This window comes from Amphiprion ocellaris, chromosome 9 (genome assembly GCF_022539595.1).
Source record: "Amphiprion ocellaris isolate individual 3 ecotype Okinawa chromosome 9, ASM2253959v1, whole genome shotgun sequence".
Classification (NCBI taxonomy): Eukaryota; Metazoa; Chordata; class Actinopteri; family Pomacentridae; genus Amphiprion; species Amphiprion ocellaris.
This window is the reverse complement of record NC_072774.1, coordinates 15286454-15302971: the sequence shown is the minus strand read 5'-3', so window position 1 is coordinate 15302971 and position 16518 is coordinate 15286454. Positions and strand designations below refer to the sequence as shown.

The 16518-nt window shown below is 38.8% G+C and overlaps 1 protein-coding gene across 2 annotated transcripts in view; it reads left to right on the top strand.

The window, feature by feature from the left end:
- The window catches only part of dgkb (diacylglycerol kinase, beta), a 92159-nt gene that overhangs the window by 33725 nt on the left and 41916 nt on the right, over window positions 1–16518 (top strand). For both annotated transcript variants that reach the window (XM_023277856.3, XM_035951706.2), the window contains 12 exons: window positions 890–964; window positions 1146–1265; window positions 3720–3837; window positions 4459–4547; window positions 4906–5022; window positions 5299–5397; window positions 6212–6313; window positions 8244–8317; window positions 8944–9018; window positions 11542–11627; window positions 12281–12370; window positions 13721–13881. In XM_023277856.3, the coding sequence (XP_023133624.1) occupies window positions 890–964; window positions 1146–1265; window positions 3720–3837; window positions 4459–4547; window positions 4906–5022; window positions 5299–5397; window positions 6212–6313; window positions 8244–8317; window positions 8944–9018; window positions 11542–11627; window positions 12281–12370; window positions 13721–13881 (1206 nt within the window). The remainder of the gene's footprint in view (window positions 1–889; window positions 965–1145; window positions 1266–3719; window positions 3838–4458; window positions 4548–4905; window positions 5023–5298; window positions 5398–6211; window positions 6314–8243; window positions 8318–8943; window positions 9019–11541; window positions 11628–12280; window positions 12371–13720; window positions 13882–16518) is intronic.

Genomic DNA, 16518 nt, shown 5'->3' with positions numbered 1-16518 from the left:
GTGTTTGTATATGTTATTTAAAAGGTGTATCTATGCATCCTAACCCTTAGTTAGCCAGCTCAACACCTCTAGGTCTTTCTTTCTCTGTCTCTATCATTTTTTTCTGTTCCTCCATCCACCTGTTTCTCTAAATCTATCTCTATGTATCACATCTATGTAGCATTCTACAACCCTGGACATGAAATCCTTAAACAGATGTAACCAGTGGATTCATGAAATTAAATGAATGGACAAATGAATTAAAAAACAAAAGAGAGAAAACAAATTTTTATGAATGAAAGAACACCAGAGTTTATGTTTATAGACAGCATATAGGTGGGAGTAGCAGTTGGAATTAAAGGGTTAATAGGGAAAGGGTGGGCTGGGTGGAGGGGGTTTGTCATGTATCCAATTATTAGTCATCTCCCACACAATATTGGCAGGGAGATGCAGAGAAAGAGCAGGAGTGAAGACAAAAGGACACACAATGCAAAAACAGAGATATTCATTCAGTGTGACCCAAATTCTACTCAAGATTTTCCAGTAAATTAAACAAAAAAGTGTGAAATCTCGATTTACACTCTTTCTGACACTAGGTTTTTAAGAAGCCCAAAGGGCATCATAGTGATTCACTCCGCCACTAGATAATAATGTCACCCTCCTCTGCCCCCTCCTTTCCAAAAAGCAACCATTGTAATTAAACCATCAGCCGCGGAGCTCTTCCCACGCTGCCTTTGTTTTCCAACTCTCATGTGCAGAAGAATGACATTCTCAACCTGCTATTACTGGCTGTTTATCAGTCTATTCACGCCAGAGACATTTAGTGACATTAACTTGTAAGGCTACAATATACAGAAAGGTAAATACAGTATTTTTGTGCTTGTAATGACTGTCTGTGGTTTTACCGCAGGAGCTGGAGCACATTATCTCCCAGATGATGCATGTTGCAGAGTACCTGGAGTGGGATGTGACAGAGCTGAAACCAGTAAGAAAGACACGTGATCCTGCACTGGAAATGAGTAAAAATATGAGCAATAAATGATACCCTGATTGTTAAGTTATATTACAGTATTTTTTTTTACATATTTCATACTGCAGTTAGTGAAATAAACGTACCCTCATCTACTTCTGCTTTCTTTTGACTTCTCTTTCTGCTACTATCGTAGATCCTTCAGGAAATGATGCAGGAGATTGACTACGATCACGATGGCACAGTGTCACTGGGGGAGTGGATCCAAGGAGGTCTGACCACCATCCCACTGTTGGTCCTGCTGGGCCTGGAGACGGTGAGACCCTTACTGCTGGCTAGCAAGATGCACAAATATAAAGAAAACTGTCAAATTGTATTTTTTTATATCGTACCTTTCTAATACAGAGTTTAAAAGTGCTGCATAAAGGACACATTTACTGTAAGTACAATGGATACACCCAAGCAGATAAAACTAACCAAAAAAAAAAAAAAAACAATGCAAAGGTTCGAAAGCGTTTGTGTCGACTTTAATCAGTTGTAGCTTTTTAACAACAACCGAATGAAGGAACTGGGCTCTGTGGGGCAAACAGGTTCATGATCCCAGTGCCAATGATCTGGTTTAATATGTTAGCCCTCGTATCAACATGCCACAATGCCAACTCTTAATAATTAGCACCACGCATAAAATAAAACAAATTCTGATGTGTGAAGTCAGTATTTTTACAGCTGTTCAGAAATCGAAGTACAGGTCCAATCATATTTAAATTGGTGGTGGTGCAAGATGAGGCCTCTGACAACTCTCAGAATTAGTGCACTGCTAAAAGTCTTCAAAGTACTGTATGTAATATATTTCAAATCGACTTGTACAGTTTTCACAAAAGACAAAAACAGTCTCATTAAAGAAGCCGCTCTTTGACATGCACTCCTTTCTCCTGGCCACCAGGGTCACTTTCTGTAAAAGTTGCAATAATTTAACTTGCTCCGACCAAGTGACATTTCCTTACCACTGTCAACACAGCACAAGTCTGAACTGCATGTTGTCCTTCACATTAACAGACAAGACACACTTTGAATTATGTGAAGTGATTTAGGGAAATATTTTTCCATGTTTTAGCACATATATTGGTCCAAAAACATCCCACAAAGCAACAGACACGGTTTGCGGCCAAAATCACAAGACGCCTTTCTCATTCATTCATTCATTCATTCACGACTATAGCACATCAGTGTGTCCGTAGAAGTAAAACTTAACTGTGATGAAGACAGAGATGGTAGTAGATTAATAACACTCATCAGTAATGAATCTAATCTAGGTTTTGAAAAAAAATAAGTAAAAACAATCAACATGATTTAAGTGGAGTTGAAGTTTAGTTTGTTGCTTCCAGCTGTTTGTAGAAATCCTTTCTCTGAGTTTACTGGATACCAGCAGCATCAGGCAGCAGCAGGATTAATATCCAGTATCGATCAAGATGTAACACCAAATGATAGCGTATACTTTTCTTCACACAGGTGAGCTGTCACACAGAGTCAGTTTATAAACTATTGTTAGCGTGTGGGTCGTCCTCAGTTTGAGTCCTGAACTCCATCAAAGTTGCAACGATTGTTTGGATTATATCAGACCGAATTTTCTATGTTTGGGAAAACATAAATAACTCAGGTTATCAATTATTTGGACAAATAGATAAGCTAATTACATTTTTTTTGTTTGTCTTTTTTTTATTAGTGCATTATTATGTATCATACATTACTTGATGTTCTATCCAGATCAAACTACTGAATCATCTGGACAGACAACACAACTGCCAGAAAGTGCCGTGTGCCTTTAAGCAAGGCACTTAACTCAATATTGCCCAGTTGTTACCAGGTAACCAAACGCCGTATGGATGCTCAGTCAACCTGACATGTTTTAGAATATAAATACAAAACCTATTAGTAGTTGAACTTCTACCAGACACAGCTTTTTTAAAATAAATATTTAAGGCACTTAGTTATACAACGTTCTTCGTTCACCTGCCAAAACTTGACAGTGCCTTTTCTCACATCCCACAAGTGTAAATGGACTTTTTCAGTCTTATTTCAGATCATTCCAATAAGATTATAATTATGTTAATGATACTTAGATCCCATGCATTTGCATTCCTTCTTTAATAGGTCTAATTCACTGTAAATTACTGTGATTCATAGTGTTAACTAGGATGTTGATATTTCAAACATGAAACCAAAATGAATCGCTTTATTTTTGCTTTTTGGGGCCTCGCTGCTGAACTTGATAATTCGAGGAAGACTGGAGGCAGTGTGTATTATGTGTTTCATAAACAGAAGATTTTTTATTATTATTCATGAATAATCACATCAGCTCAAATGCCTTCTAGTTGTTTCCTGGAGAACACATACAACTCTGTTGCTCCACAAACTGAGAACACCATCAGTTCACAATTTGCCCACTAGGTGGAAGCATTTCACCAGCTTTGATAGAAAATCTCTATCAGATGTAATGTTTTTTGTGAATGAATATTACCACAAAAAAGAAGACAGCAAATCCTGTCAGCTGTCTTTCCTGAATTTGGATCGCTTCACCGGAAAACTAAAATACAAACAAAATGCTTTTGTACAAAATTCAACTGGTGACACAATCAAGATGCTAAATGACAAATAAATCAGTCACATAATTAACCAATGAATCTCCCACCAGAATATAAAGCGATGTAATGAAGCAGCCAATCAGCAGTCATTCAATCAATTAATCATTGGATCTGTTCTGTCACTGCAGAATGTAAAAGATGACGGGCAACATGTGTGGCGACTGAAGCACTTCAACAAGCCAGCCTATTGTAACCTGTGTCTCAACATGCTAATTGGACTGGGGAAGCAGGGACTCTGCTGCTCGTGTGAGTAATTCACTCACTATTAAGGGTTTGACAGATTTATTCAGACAGGTGCAATGTAATCTAATAGGCTACAATGGCCTTTCACGTGTCACATTTCCAATATGATGGTGATCATATTTACATAAAAATAACTGACAATTTATTTTATCACCTGGCCTTGAAATAGATATGTAATTAGCCTGTTAGCCTTTGTGTCCTGGGATCATCTAAAAGCTGCTTCAGAGGATTTTCCAATTTGTGTAATTGTTGAAAATGTCCAAGGATTCATGAGAAACTATCAAATGAGAGAGAATAAAAGAAACAAGTCACTAAACAAAAGACTGCTCTTTATTGTATGGGTTTTAAATTCTGAAAGTATGGAAACTGCTTGTGTTTCAGGCCCAGTGCCTAATTTCCTTTTTATTCATAGTGCACAAAACTCTACTCCCTACACACAAGCTGTTTTTCTACAAAATATTGGCAGAGATCACCTTCAGCACAGCTTTTACAAACACATGACTCAATCTCAAGTGTGCATTTTTGTATGTACGAAACCATATATGAAGCCTGCTTTTCTATCCTCTATGTTCCCTATTTTTTATAATTGAAAAAATTAAAATGCTTCTTTTTTTCCTTTCCCAGTCTGCAAGTACACAGTCCATGAGCGCTGCGTGGCTCGTGCTCCGCTGTCTTGCATTAAAACCTACGTCAAGTCCAAGAAAAACACAGAGGTGCGTCCAATTGAAGTGTTTACCAGTCAGCACGCTTGGATCAGCGATGCTCCATGGAGCTTAGGACAAGGGCTTCTCTTCCTCTAATGGAATTGAAACTACTCAGTGTGCCACTAAGCATTGCTAATTACCGGGACGAGCCAAGTTTAGAGACAAACAGCATCATTTGTTGGGTCTCTTTCCTTTATTTCTCTCCATTCTGCTTTTTTTCTTGTTTCCGTCTTGCTTGTTTTCTTTCCCTCTTGCTTTCTTTAATTGTTGTGTCACTTGTGCCTTTGTATATATCTTGTTTTTCTGCACCATGTTTCTTTTCTCACTTCTTTCCCTCCCTGTATGCTGCCTCTCCCTCTCTCTGCAGGTAATGCATCATTTCTGGGTGGAAGGGAACTGCCCCACCAAGTGTGACAAGTGTCACAAAACCATTAAGTGTTACCAGGGCCTGACTGGGCTCCACTGTGTGTGGTGTCAAATCACGGTAAGCCGCCACCCGAGGAGAGGCAGCCACCTCCTCATTATATTCCCACTGCTTCTTCTTGTTTAGGGATTCGTTTTTGCACCTCCAATACCTCACAAGTCATCCCACCAATTTACACTCGGCAAACACTTGTTTTCAGTCACGAGTTAATAGAAAACAAAACAGAGGCAGTGACACATGTAATGCAAATAAATGCCAAAAATATACCCGAAACTGTACAGTTAAACATGTTAGTGACACAAGTTGGTTGTTAATAATGTTTGCCACCTCCTCCAGCTCCATAACAAGTGTGCCTCCCATGTGAAACCTGAGTGTGATTGTGGACCCCTGAAGGATCACATCCTGCCCCCAAACTCAATCTGTCCCATCGTCCTGGTAAGACTTCGCCTCTCACCGGTCAGGATCTCAGAGACTGAGTGAACCTGACCTTGTTTGACGCCGTGTTATCTGAGCATCCAATCATCAACCTGTGTTCCCCCACTGAGCTCCGAAATCGCAACAATTTACTTTTTAGGAGTTTATTTCTAAAATGGCACAAGTTTGTTTGAAGGGGAAAACTGTGTTTGCTCAATAAAACATAAATTAGCTACTTTTAAACTTTTTTGGTAAAAGCTGGCCAGACAGAGTAGGCAACCAGATAGTTTACATTTTGTTTGTTGAGTAATAGCAGTCAATTTGAATTACTTAGAATGGGCAGTTCTTTCAAGGAAGTGCCTCTGGAGTATAGAATCTGCTGAGCTGTAGCTAAAATAACACTAAGAACTTAAGGTTAAATTGGTATTTCCAGGTAACTTTGTGCAAAATTACAGTCAAATAAATGAAGCATTGCTGATTTGTCTACTAACATGAAGGCTAAACTGCTGTGCTCCATGGTGCCAGGTATGCAGTTCAGTCTGAATTTCACCAAATGTGTGTTTACTATTTTATTTATCAATTGTCAATGACACCAAATGAGTCAGAAAAATAAAACAAAGTCATGCAGTGGTTGCTGTGCTCCAACACACACACAGAAATACAAAATCCACTGTTTGAGTCTGTGCTGCACGTCATACACCTCAGTCAATAATTACTTTAAAAACAAAGTAAATGATGAGATATATAAAGTTTTCGTAACCTCCTAGAAGAAATAATCTTTTTTGGATCAAAACATTAGTTATGGTTTTCAGTAATGTTTGTCCTTTGACCTCAGGAAAGGCAGTCGACGCTGAGGAAAGACTCTCGATCCAGCCAGTCCAGCCGAGGGAAAATGCAGAGAGCCAACTCGGTGACAGTGGACGGCCAAGGACTGCAGGTTACACTCAAATCTGACTCTTTTCAACATAAATGTTGGGTTTATGTGTTAATTTGCACCTTTTTATGGTATAGATATGCTACATGCAATTTCAAGATTAATCAAACTTGCTCAAATCAAAAGGGGTGTATCTGCAGATGGGGACTTGAGAAATGCTTTTGAGTTCTTAATTGTTAAATGAGTCACAAGTTCAGTAGTGAGTAAGTAAAAGCAAGACTCCTTAAGCCTGGATTGGACAGCATTTGACCGAGGAGGACTCTTGGCGCAGAATAAGAGGTTACATGATATGAAAGGTTAACTGGAGCCAAAGTATTTGGGGATTTGCAAGTACAGACAGAATCCTAAATTTAGTTCTAAGATAAGAGCCAAAAGCAATGAATAAAGAGACCTGTTTTCACTGTTAAATGTCATGTTTTGAAATGAACCTCTGCAGTTGGTGTTGGGATGTGTGATGGGACTCTGCAGGCCCTGCTGCTAATCAGTATCATACAGCAGATCCCAGTCCAGCCTGATCCCCTCTAATATCTGTCAGCCAGCATGTTGGCGATGGAAACCTGCCGCCGTCTGTGGCGACTGCTCGTCTACGTGTGGCTGGGAGAGAAATATGATAAATCATATCCCAGGCACATCCATCTATGCCTCTCGCTGGCTAACCAGCGTAATAATCAAGATTATTATTTATAATTACAGGAAGTAATGGATCACTCTGGACTGGACAGGGTGCTCATTAATTCACCCTTGGCCTGCTGGGATAGCAGACAGGGGGAGTTAAGTGCTTCATCTGTGTCAGGGAGAGCACTGGGCGAGTTGTTGCCGACTAGCTGCAGGAAGGGCAATTCAAACAGGGGCCGCTGGATCGGAGCTTGTTTTTTGTGGCAGTTTGTGAGTTTGGCCTCCGGCACTGAGGGCTCTGCCTGTCCACGCTTTCACTGCCGCTCAGAGGAAACCAGAAAATCCTTTCTCACGTCACATGAGACAAACTGCCCTGCCGATTAGGAGGCAGTGACAAACAACTATTACCACTAAATTGTGAATTATGAGTTATCAGGTTGAGAGTATTGATTGGCTGTTAGATAGATTAGTTGTTTTACGGTGCTGCATATATACAGTGTTTTATGGGCACTGAAGCCTGAAGAACGGCTTGTATCTTAAAGCATTCCGTACTACAACAATCGTAAATTTGGGTGAAAATTAGAACAAAAACTAATTCGGTGTTATCATTTAGTCAGTATTGTAAGTATAAACATGGTGTGAGTCTTATTATTATCAGCAAATCCCATGAGAAGACCACAAAAAATAATGAACTGATCCAACAAATAATAAGTTTGTGTAGTCAACGCTTAATATACAAAGCCTGAGTTCTGTTATAGTCTGAAAATCTTTAAAAACAAACATGTGAATTAGCCATTTCCTGACTTAGAAGACACACATTGCAGTTTATCTTGAGTCAATCCTACATAAACCATTAGGAAATTCTCCAGCCTTTGAAAAATCTAAATATTTACATCCTTATTTAGAATTAATACAGTTGTGAGACTGCTAAACTGTTGGTTTTAGTCAGATTTGCTTGAGTTTTTGACAATTAAAAAAAAAGATGGAATTGCACTATTTTAAAAACACTGTATCAGTTCAATAAAAATCCGGGGATATTGGCTCAAGAATCTTTATCACTGCTCTCCTTTATAATTAGATCTTATAATTAACACAAGATTAATTTTTTGCTCGGCCAGAGGAACATGGACCGCTCACAGCTCGCTTCAGCCAGGTAACAGGAAAACTAGTGTGTGTAAGGAATCTGATGACTGGCATTGCTTGGAAGTGCTTTATATACTCAATAAAATGTCTGAGGGATATGGCTTGAAAGTGAATTCCTGTGAAGCATCCTGCAGTCTCCAAACACCAACGGTTTGTTTTGACATCTCCCATTCAGATCACAACAATAGAGGGCACTCATCCTCTGCTAGTGTTTGTCAATCCAAAGAGCGGGGGGAAGCAGGGAGAGAGGTAAGTACACAATCTGTCTCAACATGCTACAAGAGGCCTCTGAAGCGGCACTCCTCAGCCGCAGAGGGAAAGGCAGCAGCAGCAGCAGCAGCAGCAACGTGGCCTATGGCTGCCAAGTGCTTTAGGCTCCCGTAGTCAAATAAAAACACAATAATATTTACCTAAAGCTGCTGCCTCCACCGTCAGCTCTCACACTCAGCCTGCCCTCAGACACTCCTCTCACTGTCATCACGTCGCTGGCTGGTCCCTCTTCTTTAACCCAGGGCTAATTGGGTTATTACTGAAACATATTCATTCACTCCTTATTACGCCAGATCTCATTTGTTTAAATTATGAGATCAAAATATGACTTCAGCCAGTTGATATAATGAAATTGAAATTAAAATGAATTAGTCTTTCTAATGGTTTCTCCTCAAGGGGACTTTGGGTATGTCCCACCCCGCTGCCCAGTCCACTGCACTCACACTCTGATTGGACACCGGTCTGCATTTGCACTGAACACACTGAACCCCAGGCTAATGTGTGAGATTTCAGTCAGATGTTTGCAATGTGAGTTTTAGTTATTTGTCTTTATGTTTTGCACAGATGTTTTCTGATGTTATTTGTCTGAATCTTTGCTCCTGTAGGATTTACAGAAAGTTCCAGTATCTTCTGAACCCGAGACAAGTGTACAACCTGGCCAAGAATGGACCCATGCCAGGGTACGTGATTGACCATGTGTTTGACGAAAAACAACACATTTGTCTATAACATGATTTGCATTTTTAAAAATATTTATCAAATATATCATCAATGCAGAACCTTACTACCCTACTGATTGTTTATTTTGATTTAAATACCAAACAACACACTGTGAAATTATTTACCAAAGTTTTATGGCAGTTGTTCTTTACTAATTTGAAAATAAATGAGGACAAAAAATGACAGGGACAGCTAGCGTGCCTCAGAGGATATCTTCACAATTACTGAGGCAGATTTTGCTTGCTTTAATCATTCCTCCTGTTTTAGAGGCCAGTCAGCAAGTGGTGGTAAAAAAAAACAGCTGCAATTTTTGTTGTATTCATCTAAAGAGAAAATGAGATTTGTGAAGTCTTCCAAAATTTGTCTTCTTAGGTCAAAATTTTAACAAAAAGATTTTTTTTTTTTTTTTTTTACTAAAAAGTCCATATCTTTGCAAAACACTTACATACTTGATTTGATTAACTCACAAATGCGTGGCCTAACTTTCACTGATAACATGTTAATAGGAGCAATGATCACACCAAGCTGTAAAGACAGACATGCAAAAAAGTAAACATAATCTTTAAGTCTGTCAAAGACAATTGTCCTATAAACAGCTAATGCACTGTTTAAAATCAATTCTTGCTTAAAGTACAGTAGGAAAAGAGCAAAATTAAATTAAAAAAGATCTTCATTCTGTTACACTGCAGGTTTTTATTACAAAACATGCTTTAAAAATTCAGTTATTGTATTTCCACCTATATGTTGGATTTACTGTTCTATACTTTGCATTAAATATAATTTTTTTTCTTTTTTACATTAATTGTCAATATCAAACCAAAAAACAAATAAGGTACGAAATAAAATGAAAGGAAGGAAGAGGGATAGAAAAAAGAGAACAAAGTCCATCCCTTTGTTTGTTAGCTCATAAATCATATCAACTAATGATCTTCTGTTTACAAACACACTGGTGTTTTGTGTTGTTGCTCACATATAATAGCCACCATCACATGCAAGAGAGGCCTTTAGTATTAAAGCCTCCACTCGGCTGCCTCACACAGTACACACGCAAATGAGGTGAGTTCACACATAACCAATCCTGGAGACGACAGTATCATGCTGCAGCGTCAGACGAGCAGCGGCTACATATGCATAAGGCTGTCTGTGAATGGAGAGCCGCAGACACAAATGACTGATGGATGAAGCGAGGTGAAACTCTCCTCATACCACATGTGATCATGCATACAGACAAGCGGCTCACTGCAGGCTGTCGGTGTGGGCGGCGTTGGGTTTCCTATGGTTCACATCTGTGATTGAGAAAATGAATTGATCATTTACATGCATAAGGATCCTTCAATTTGGCGTTTGCGTCTAGCAGAGGTGAAACACACAGGAATGCTTCAGCGCCGTGCTGCCACGTTGTTTGGCTTTGATTAGATCTGAAAACAGAATCTTTGTGACTCATAAAAAATAAATACACGGCAGCACACACAGGGCTCAAAAACCTTCATGAGGTTCAGACTGTCTGCATGAGGAGCTGGCACAGCCTTCATGTCACAGATTGTGCCAACGCAGCTCCAAGTTTAGGGGACTGACCTTCTGCCCACTGTTTTCTTACTCTTCCGTTGATGTGTAGCGTCACCTACCTCTGCTCTGCTGCCTGGAGATGAATCCAGAGCTTCTCCTCAGAGCTGAGAACATTCCAGATGACCTTGCCCCCTTGTAACCTTGTTAATATTTTGTCAAGTGTGCTCACCACAGCGCACATTAGCAGGGCGAACGGTCACCGTCGGACACTGCAGGCCGAGGCAGCCGCACGCACTGCTGTCAATTAGCTGCCTCACTAATGCAATTACAGCAAATTAAGTGTGTGTTTCTTGGTATTTAAATATCCCCAAAGTTGCCTTTCATGTTCGCGGCCGTCTGTTTTGCGTCTAATATGGTTTGTGGTCCCAGTTGGAGAGTAATTGAGCGAATCATTTACCCGCCATACGAGGCTCGGAGGCTGGCTCATTCAGTTAGGGCTTTGTTATTGTGAAGGAACGGAAGAAGTTGGACTGAACATTGCCTGTCATGATCCAATTAGGCCTTGAACAGGCAGGCTAGCTCACTGAATGAATAATTATCAGTGCGACATGTGTTATTTTGTGGGATTTGATGGGGTTTGTTGTGGCAGTGGGTTAAAAAATGCACTCTTTATATGCTTGTGTTGTTCGAATTGTTACACGCAAAAGAGTGAGAAAAGGTGAGATTTTATTAATAAAACTTTATTATTTTAATCAGCTGAACAATTTTGTCACCTGTAAGAGCAGAAAATAGGACTGATTGTATTGCAGAGCACAATTTATTCAATAAACTGACCTTTCAGCTACATTATGTTTTCAGATCCTGACAGAGATACCAAACCAATGAAAATTTGTTACTATGCATAAAACATGTATAAGTAGGTAACTTCTCTTTTAATATACACATTTACCAAAAAACAGTGCTGTCTTTTTTTACAGGTTGAACTTCTTCAGAGATGTTGCTGATTTCAGAGTGTTGACCTGTGGAGGCGACGGCACTGTAGGCTGGATCCTGGACTTCATTGGTACACAATATATTACTTTTCATAGTGTTTTACACTATCACAACATTAACAAGCATTTTTGGCCTTGTCCTTCCTCCACACCAAACTGCCTAGGGTGCTACTGCACATGTAATGTGCATGGACTATCTTATGTTTGTGGTAAAGTACAAACATGACAGAAGTTCAACTCTCCATTTCCCTTTTTGCGCAAAATTGTGTTTGTTTTTATTAGTTTTCAAAGCCTGCAGCACTCTTGTTCAGACTGAAATGGTAAAGCGTAATTTATGACTTGTATATAAACACTTTCATTATGTCCAAGCCTGTGTATTCAGGGGTGGTAAAATGGCATGATTACAGGAGTTGGAAAACAACATATTAGTCATCATTTGAAAAAAATAAATAAAATCACCTGGCCTCCTCTATTTGATCTTGAAGATGTGTTGCTTTCAAAAATTGCCTCAATTTTTTATCAATCAAAACAAAGAGAGGTAATAACTGTCAGGCAAAATGTGTCTCTTGAAATAGACTGTACAACTGGACATTGACTTGTAGTTTCACAAGTAGGGGCTGCAAAATGGATTTGGTGCTGTCTTTGCGAGTTTTTACCGTGAGTTTTCTTTTCTCGCTTTGGCCTTGTTTCGCATCTTGTTGTGCTATTTGTCCCGCTGCTCCAGATAAGGCCAACCTGGACAGGAACCCCCCTGTGTGCATACTTCCTCTTGGCACTGGCAACGACCTGGCAAGATGTCTGCGATGGGGAGGAGGTACTGACAGAAGACAGATACAAAACAGTGAACAACATGACTTCACTTCCCTTTGCTGTAGTCGTAGGTCGCGATGCTAGTGTACTACACTACAACGCTGGTACGACAGTAACATGCTGCTGACACACTGATGCTTCACTATTAACCATCTAATGGTGTCTGATACAACAATATATCAGTCAGGGAAACCCAACCAGCACTTTCTCTTTAATACTTTACCTACATATTGCTGCTTATACTAATTCACTTTCTCTCATGTAGGATTTTTCATGCAAGACTTTGACTTGTGATGGAGTATTTTTACATGCCTCTATTGCTGCTTTTACCTAAGTAAAGGTCTTTTGACACAGACACTAGCAACACTTTTATAGTTTTAGAACAGCACAGAGGTTCTTAAAAATGTCCTCATCAAACAAGGGTCAAGAAATATTATATTTTAGTATTTCAATTTAACTTCAATGCCAGTCCTGATGATAACTATGAAATATTCATTATTTTTCAGGATTTTAACCTTTTGAATGCCATTTTGTTTACATGATGCCGCTGTTATTCTTTATGAATACAGATACATGCAAAAAGATTTATTCTCCATATAATTAGTGGTTATTGGATTTTTTTTCAGTCCGGGATGTGTCAGTCAGCAACATCTCTGATTATGACATGTTATTTTTTCTAGATCTTAAGGACTAAAATGTCCTTGTCAAAAAACTGCCATAAAAATACTACATACGTTTTCATTAGTAACATTGTTTTCTATTTTGGTAGATTTCAGTCCTGATCATGACTACTAAACATTCATCTTCAGGATTTTAGCCCTTTAAATGCCAGTTTGTTTATATGATGTCATCATTTTGAACAGAAAACAATTATCATTTTCCATGCGATTAGTGACAAGTAGAATTTATGGGAGGCTTAGTCCAGGATGAGTCAGTGATTCGCACCAACAGTGATTCTAGTACATTGTTTTTAATGCAGTTTTTATAAAAATTTACATTCAAGAACTAAGAGGACAAAAATGCCAGAGTCAGTAACTCCCATCAAAATGTTACATGTCTGCTTTTATTCAGTTCAGTTGCTTTACACAACTTCAGTCCTGATTATAGCTGCCAAATGTTCATTCATTTTCAGGATTTTAACTTTTTAAGTGAGCATTGCACAAAATTAGACAAGTTAAATAATAATAAAATTAAATATAAACATAGGCATACATATATAAACTTATTTCAAGAAGAAATCAATGGTAGTTTGTTTGCACTTGTGTTCGCACAAGTCACAAAGTATCCGCCGAGTGGCACAAGCTGTCCTGGGCTCATTTTAAAGTCTCACTTGTCTCGTCTTGTTCTTCCTGAGGCTATGAGGGCGAGAGCCTCCTTAAGATCCTGCGGGACATCGAGAACAGTACGGAGGTGATGCTGGATCGCTGGAAGATTGATGTCACACCCACAGACAAGGAGGAGCGCGGGGACCCAGTGCCTTACAGCATTATCAACAACTACTTCTCCATCGGAGTGGTGAGTCGGACACCGAGACGTTTTACATGCAGATAGTTCTGCATAATAATGATAATGCATACGTTAATTTGGTAGTTCACATTCTTTAGTTTTAAATCAACAAATACATACATCATGCTTCTTCACTTTTCTATGCGAGTTTAGTGGTCCATGCTTTGAATTAGTTTCTTTAAAAAAATTAATTTTCACAGAAAAATACTCAGATCTTGAAACAAAAGAAAGGACTGAATGGTTTAAACACAAAAAAACTGTAATCTGTTTCCCAAGAGAAAGATAGAATATTACTAATGCAAACAAGATGGAAAACTCCAATCCAATCAGTGTCTTGAGTACCATAATAAGAATTTAATATTACACAGAGATCCGCAATAGCTGTTGTCACTGCATTAACAGTAAATCCGTTTTTACGTAAACAATCTTTATAGTTGATTTTATGTGTAGCTCTGTCTGCACACAAGCAATTGGCAGCTGATTGCATGTTGCCTAGCAATTGCATGACGCCTCTCACTACAAAAACACCTCGGTGTGATCGGGATTGTGGTGAGTCTCACAGTTTAAGTGTCAAATGTGAACGACTCCCAAGTTGGAGGGAAAAAACACGATTCGACTGTTTAGCATCTGCACCCAAAGTTGTATATTCTAAGCGATTTTTGTGTAATTTCCTCACACATTTTGGATGATCAAAGTAGACAAGATAAATCCAGTGAAAGATGCAGCACCAAAACATGATCAATGTCAGGCAAAAAGTTGATGAGTGAAACTACTAATAATAATATGGTAAATCACTGAAATCAACATTTAAAATAAAGAGGGGTTGTAATTTTATTTGCTATAGAATAATGTCTTTGGTATTCTAAACTAACAAAAAACAAATAATCAAACCGACAAGTTATGTTTGGTCCAGATGTCAAAGTAGCCTGCATTAGCTAGCTGTTTTGCACTCCCATTTCGTCCTGCAAACGCTAATATGTAATAGCTACACAACTGTGAGGCCAAAATAAACAACTTTGGGCTCTGTGGATAAAAAATGTGGTGGAACGCGCTTCTCAAAATAATGGCAGCTGGTCGAATCTTAATAAGTTTCCCAGTGAAATAGGAAGACTTTAAACAGGCTGATATCAGATTCATAATAATTACACTGACTAAACAAGTTTAATCCTGACGAGAAAGAATCTCAGTCACAGAGTGCCACAGGAGTCAGTTAACAGCTTAACCGAGGTACAACAGAACAAAGGCAGAAGCCACTAAGGTGCAGACTGACATGTTGAAAATACATTCCCTCCTCAATGATTCTTAAGTCTGTCATTAAATGTTGGGTAAAAAAATAAATAAATAAAAAATACGCAATAGAGCACCTGCAGTAACATCATGATCAGTCAGTTTATTAGTTTTGATCACAGTTTGGTTAGGCCTTTATTAAGATGTGCTCAAGCCTCAACCATGTCTGATTGATAAACAAGCGTTGCCATGTATCTGCATGGAGTTACTCACCCATCAGCGCCTCCCATGTACATCTCCACCGTAATGACACTGATTTCACGTAGCTCATGTTAGCTATTACTGATAAATGTCAGGGGGAAATATGGTAATTGACATTTGCAGGTGGCAGAGGAGGGAGCCATTCGGGATTGTGAGATTTGAACAGACCGTGGCAGGAACATAAGTGATGCATGGCCTTACAAATGTTAGTTGAATAACACCTCCAGCCTGGGCCCCTAATGACGATGTTTGAGGATATTAGAGGACAGGTCTTGTTAACATTGTGATAGAGGAGAGCAATGGCTGTAATCTGTCTACAGGGCTGAACATATGGTGATGTGTGCAGGGGAAGTGGTTACAGTGTGGAAAACATCTCCGAACATCCATCCTAATGTTTCACAGCATTCATTTCCCAGCATAAAAGTTGCTTTGTCTTTTTTGCTTCTTTTTGGACAGCAAAGTAATTTATGCAGAAGGCAGTTTTTCAAACAATAAAAGGGGTTTTAGAGCTTAAACATGTTAGGATGCTCAGGTCCATAACATTAAACCACAGTTGAGTAGGCCTGTATGATCCCTGAACGTCATAAATACACACCTCGAGATTTTCTCCAACGGTGTCGTCACCATTTCATGGAACAAGATGTTTTCCGTGTAACATGTTTAATGTTGTAAAATTGTTTTACCTTGAAGCATAATTCTTTCCTAAACTCAAACAATTTACTGCCTAAACTGAACCAAATCATTTGTGAAAATTGAATTTAAGTGACAAAATAGAACAAAATGTGGTAAAAAACAAAAAAAGAAACAAAAGTAAACTGAATGGTTCTACATGGGACACCTCAATGAGCGTGTGGTTGTTTATGATATGTTCATCCCTCTCCTATGCACCTCTCATTTAATAGGAGTGCAAAGAGATCCTTTGTCTTGGCTATTTTTTTTAACTGAAAAAGCTCCTATATGTCTATTTGTGTCAAATATTGATTTTTTGATGCCTGGGAATGAAGTGTTATATCGACTGCTGAAGTCTGACTTTCATGTTTTGATCAAAATCTAAATCAAGATTTATTGTAATCCCTTGTGTTAATTATAAACCCAGCTTTAAAGCACCATGAAGCTTTGAGCAGCAGTAGGGTGTGATTTCATGATTGTCCAAACTTA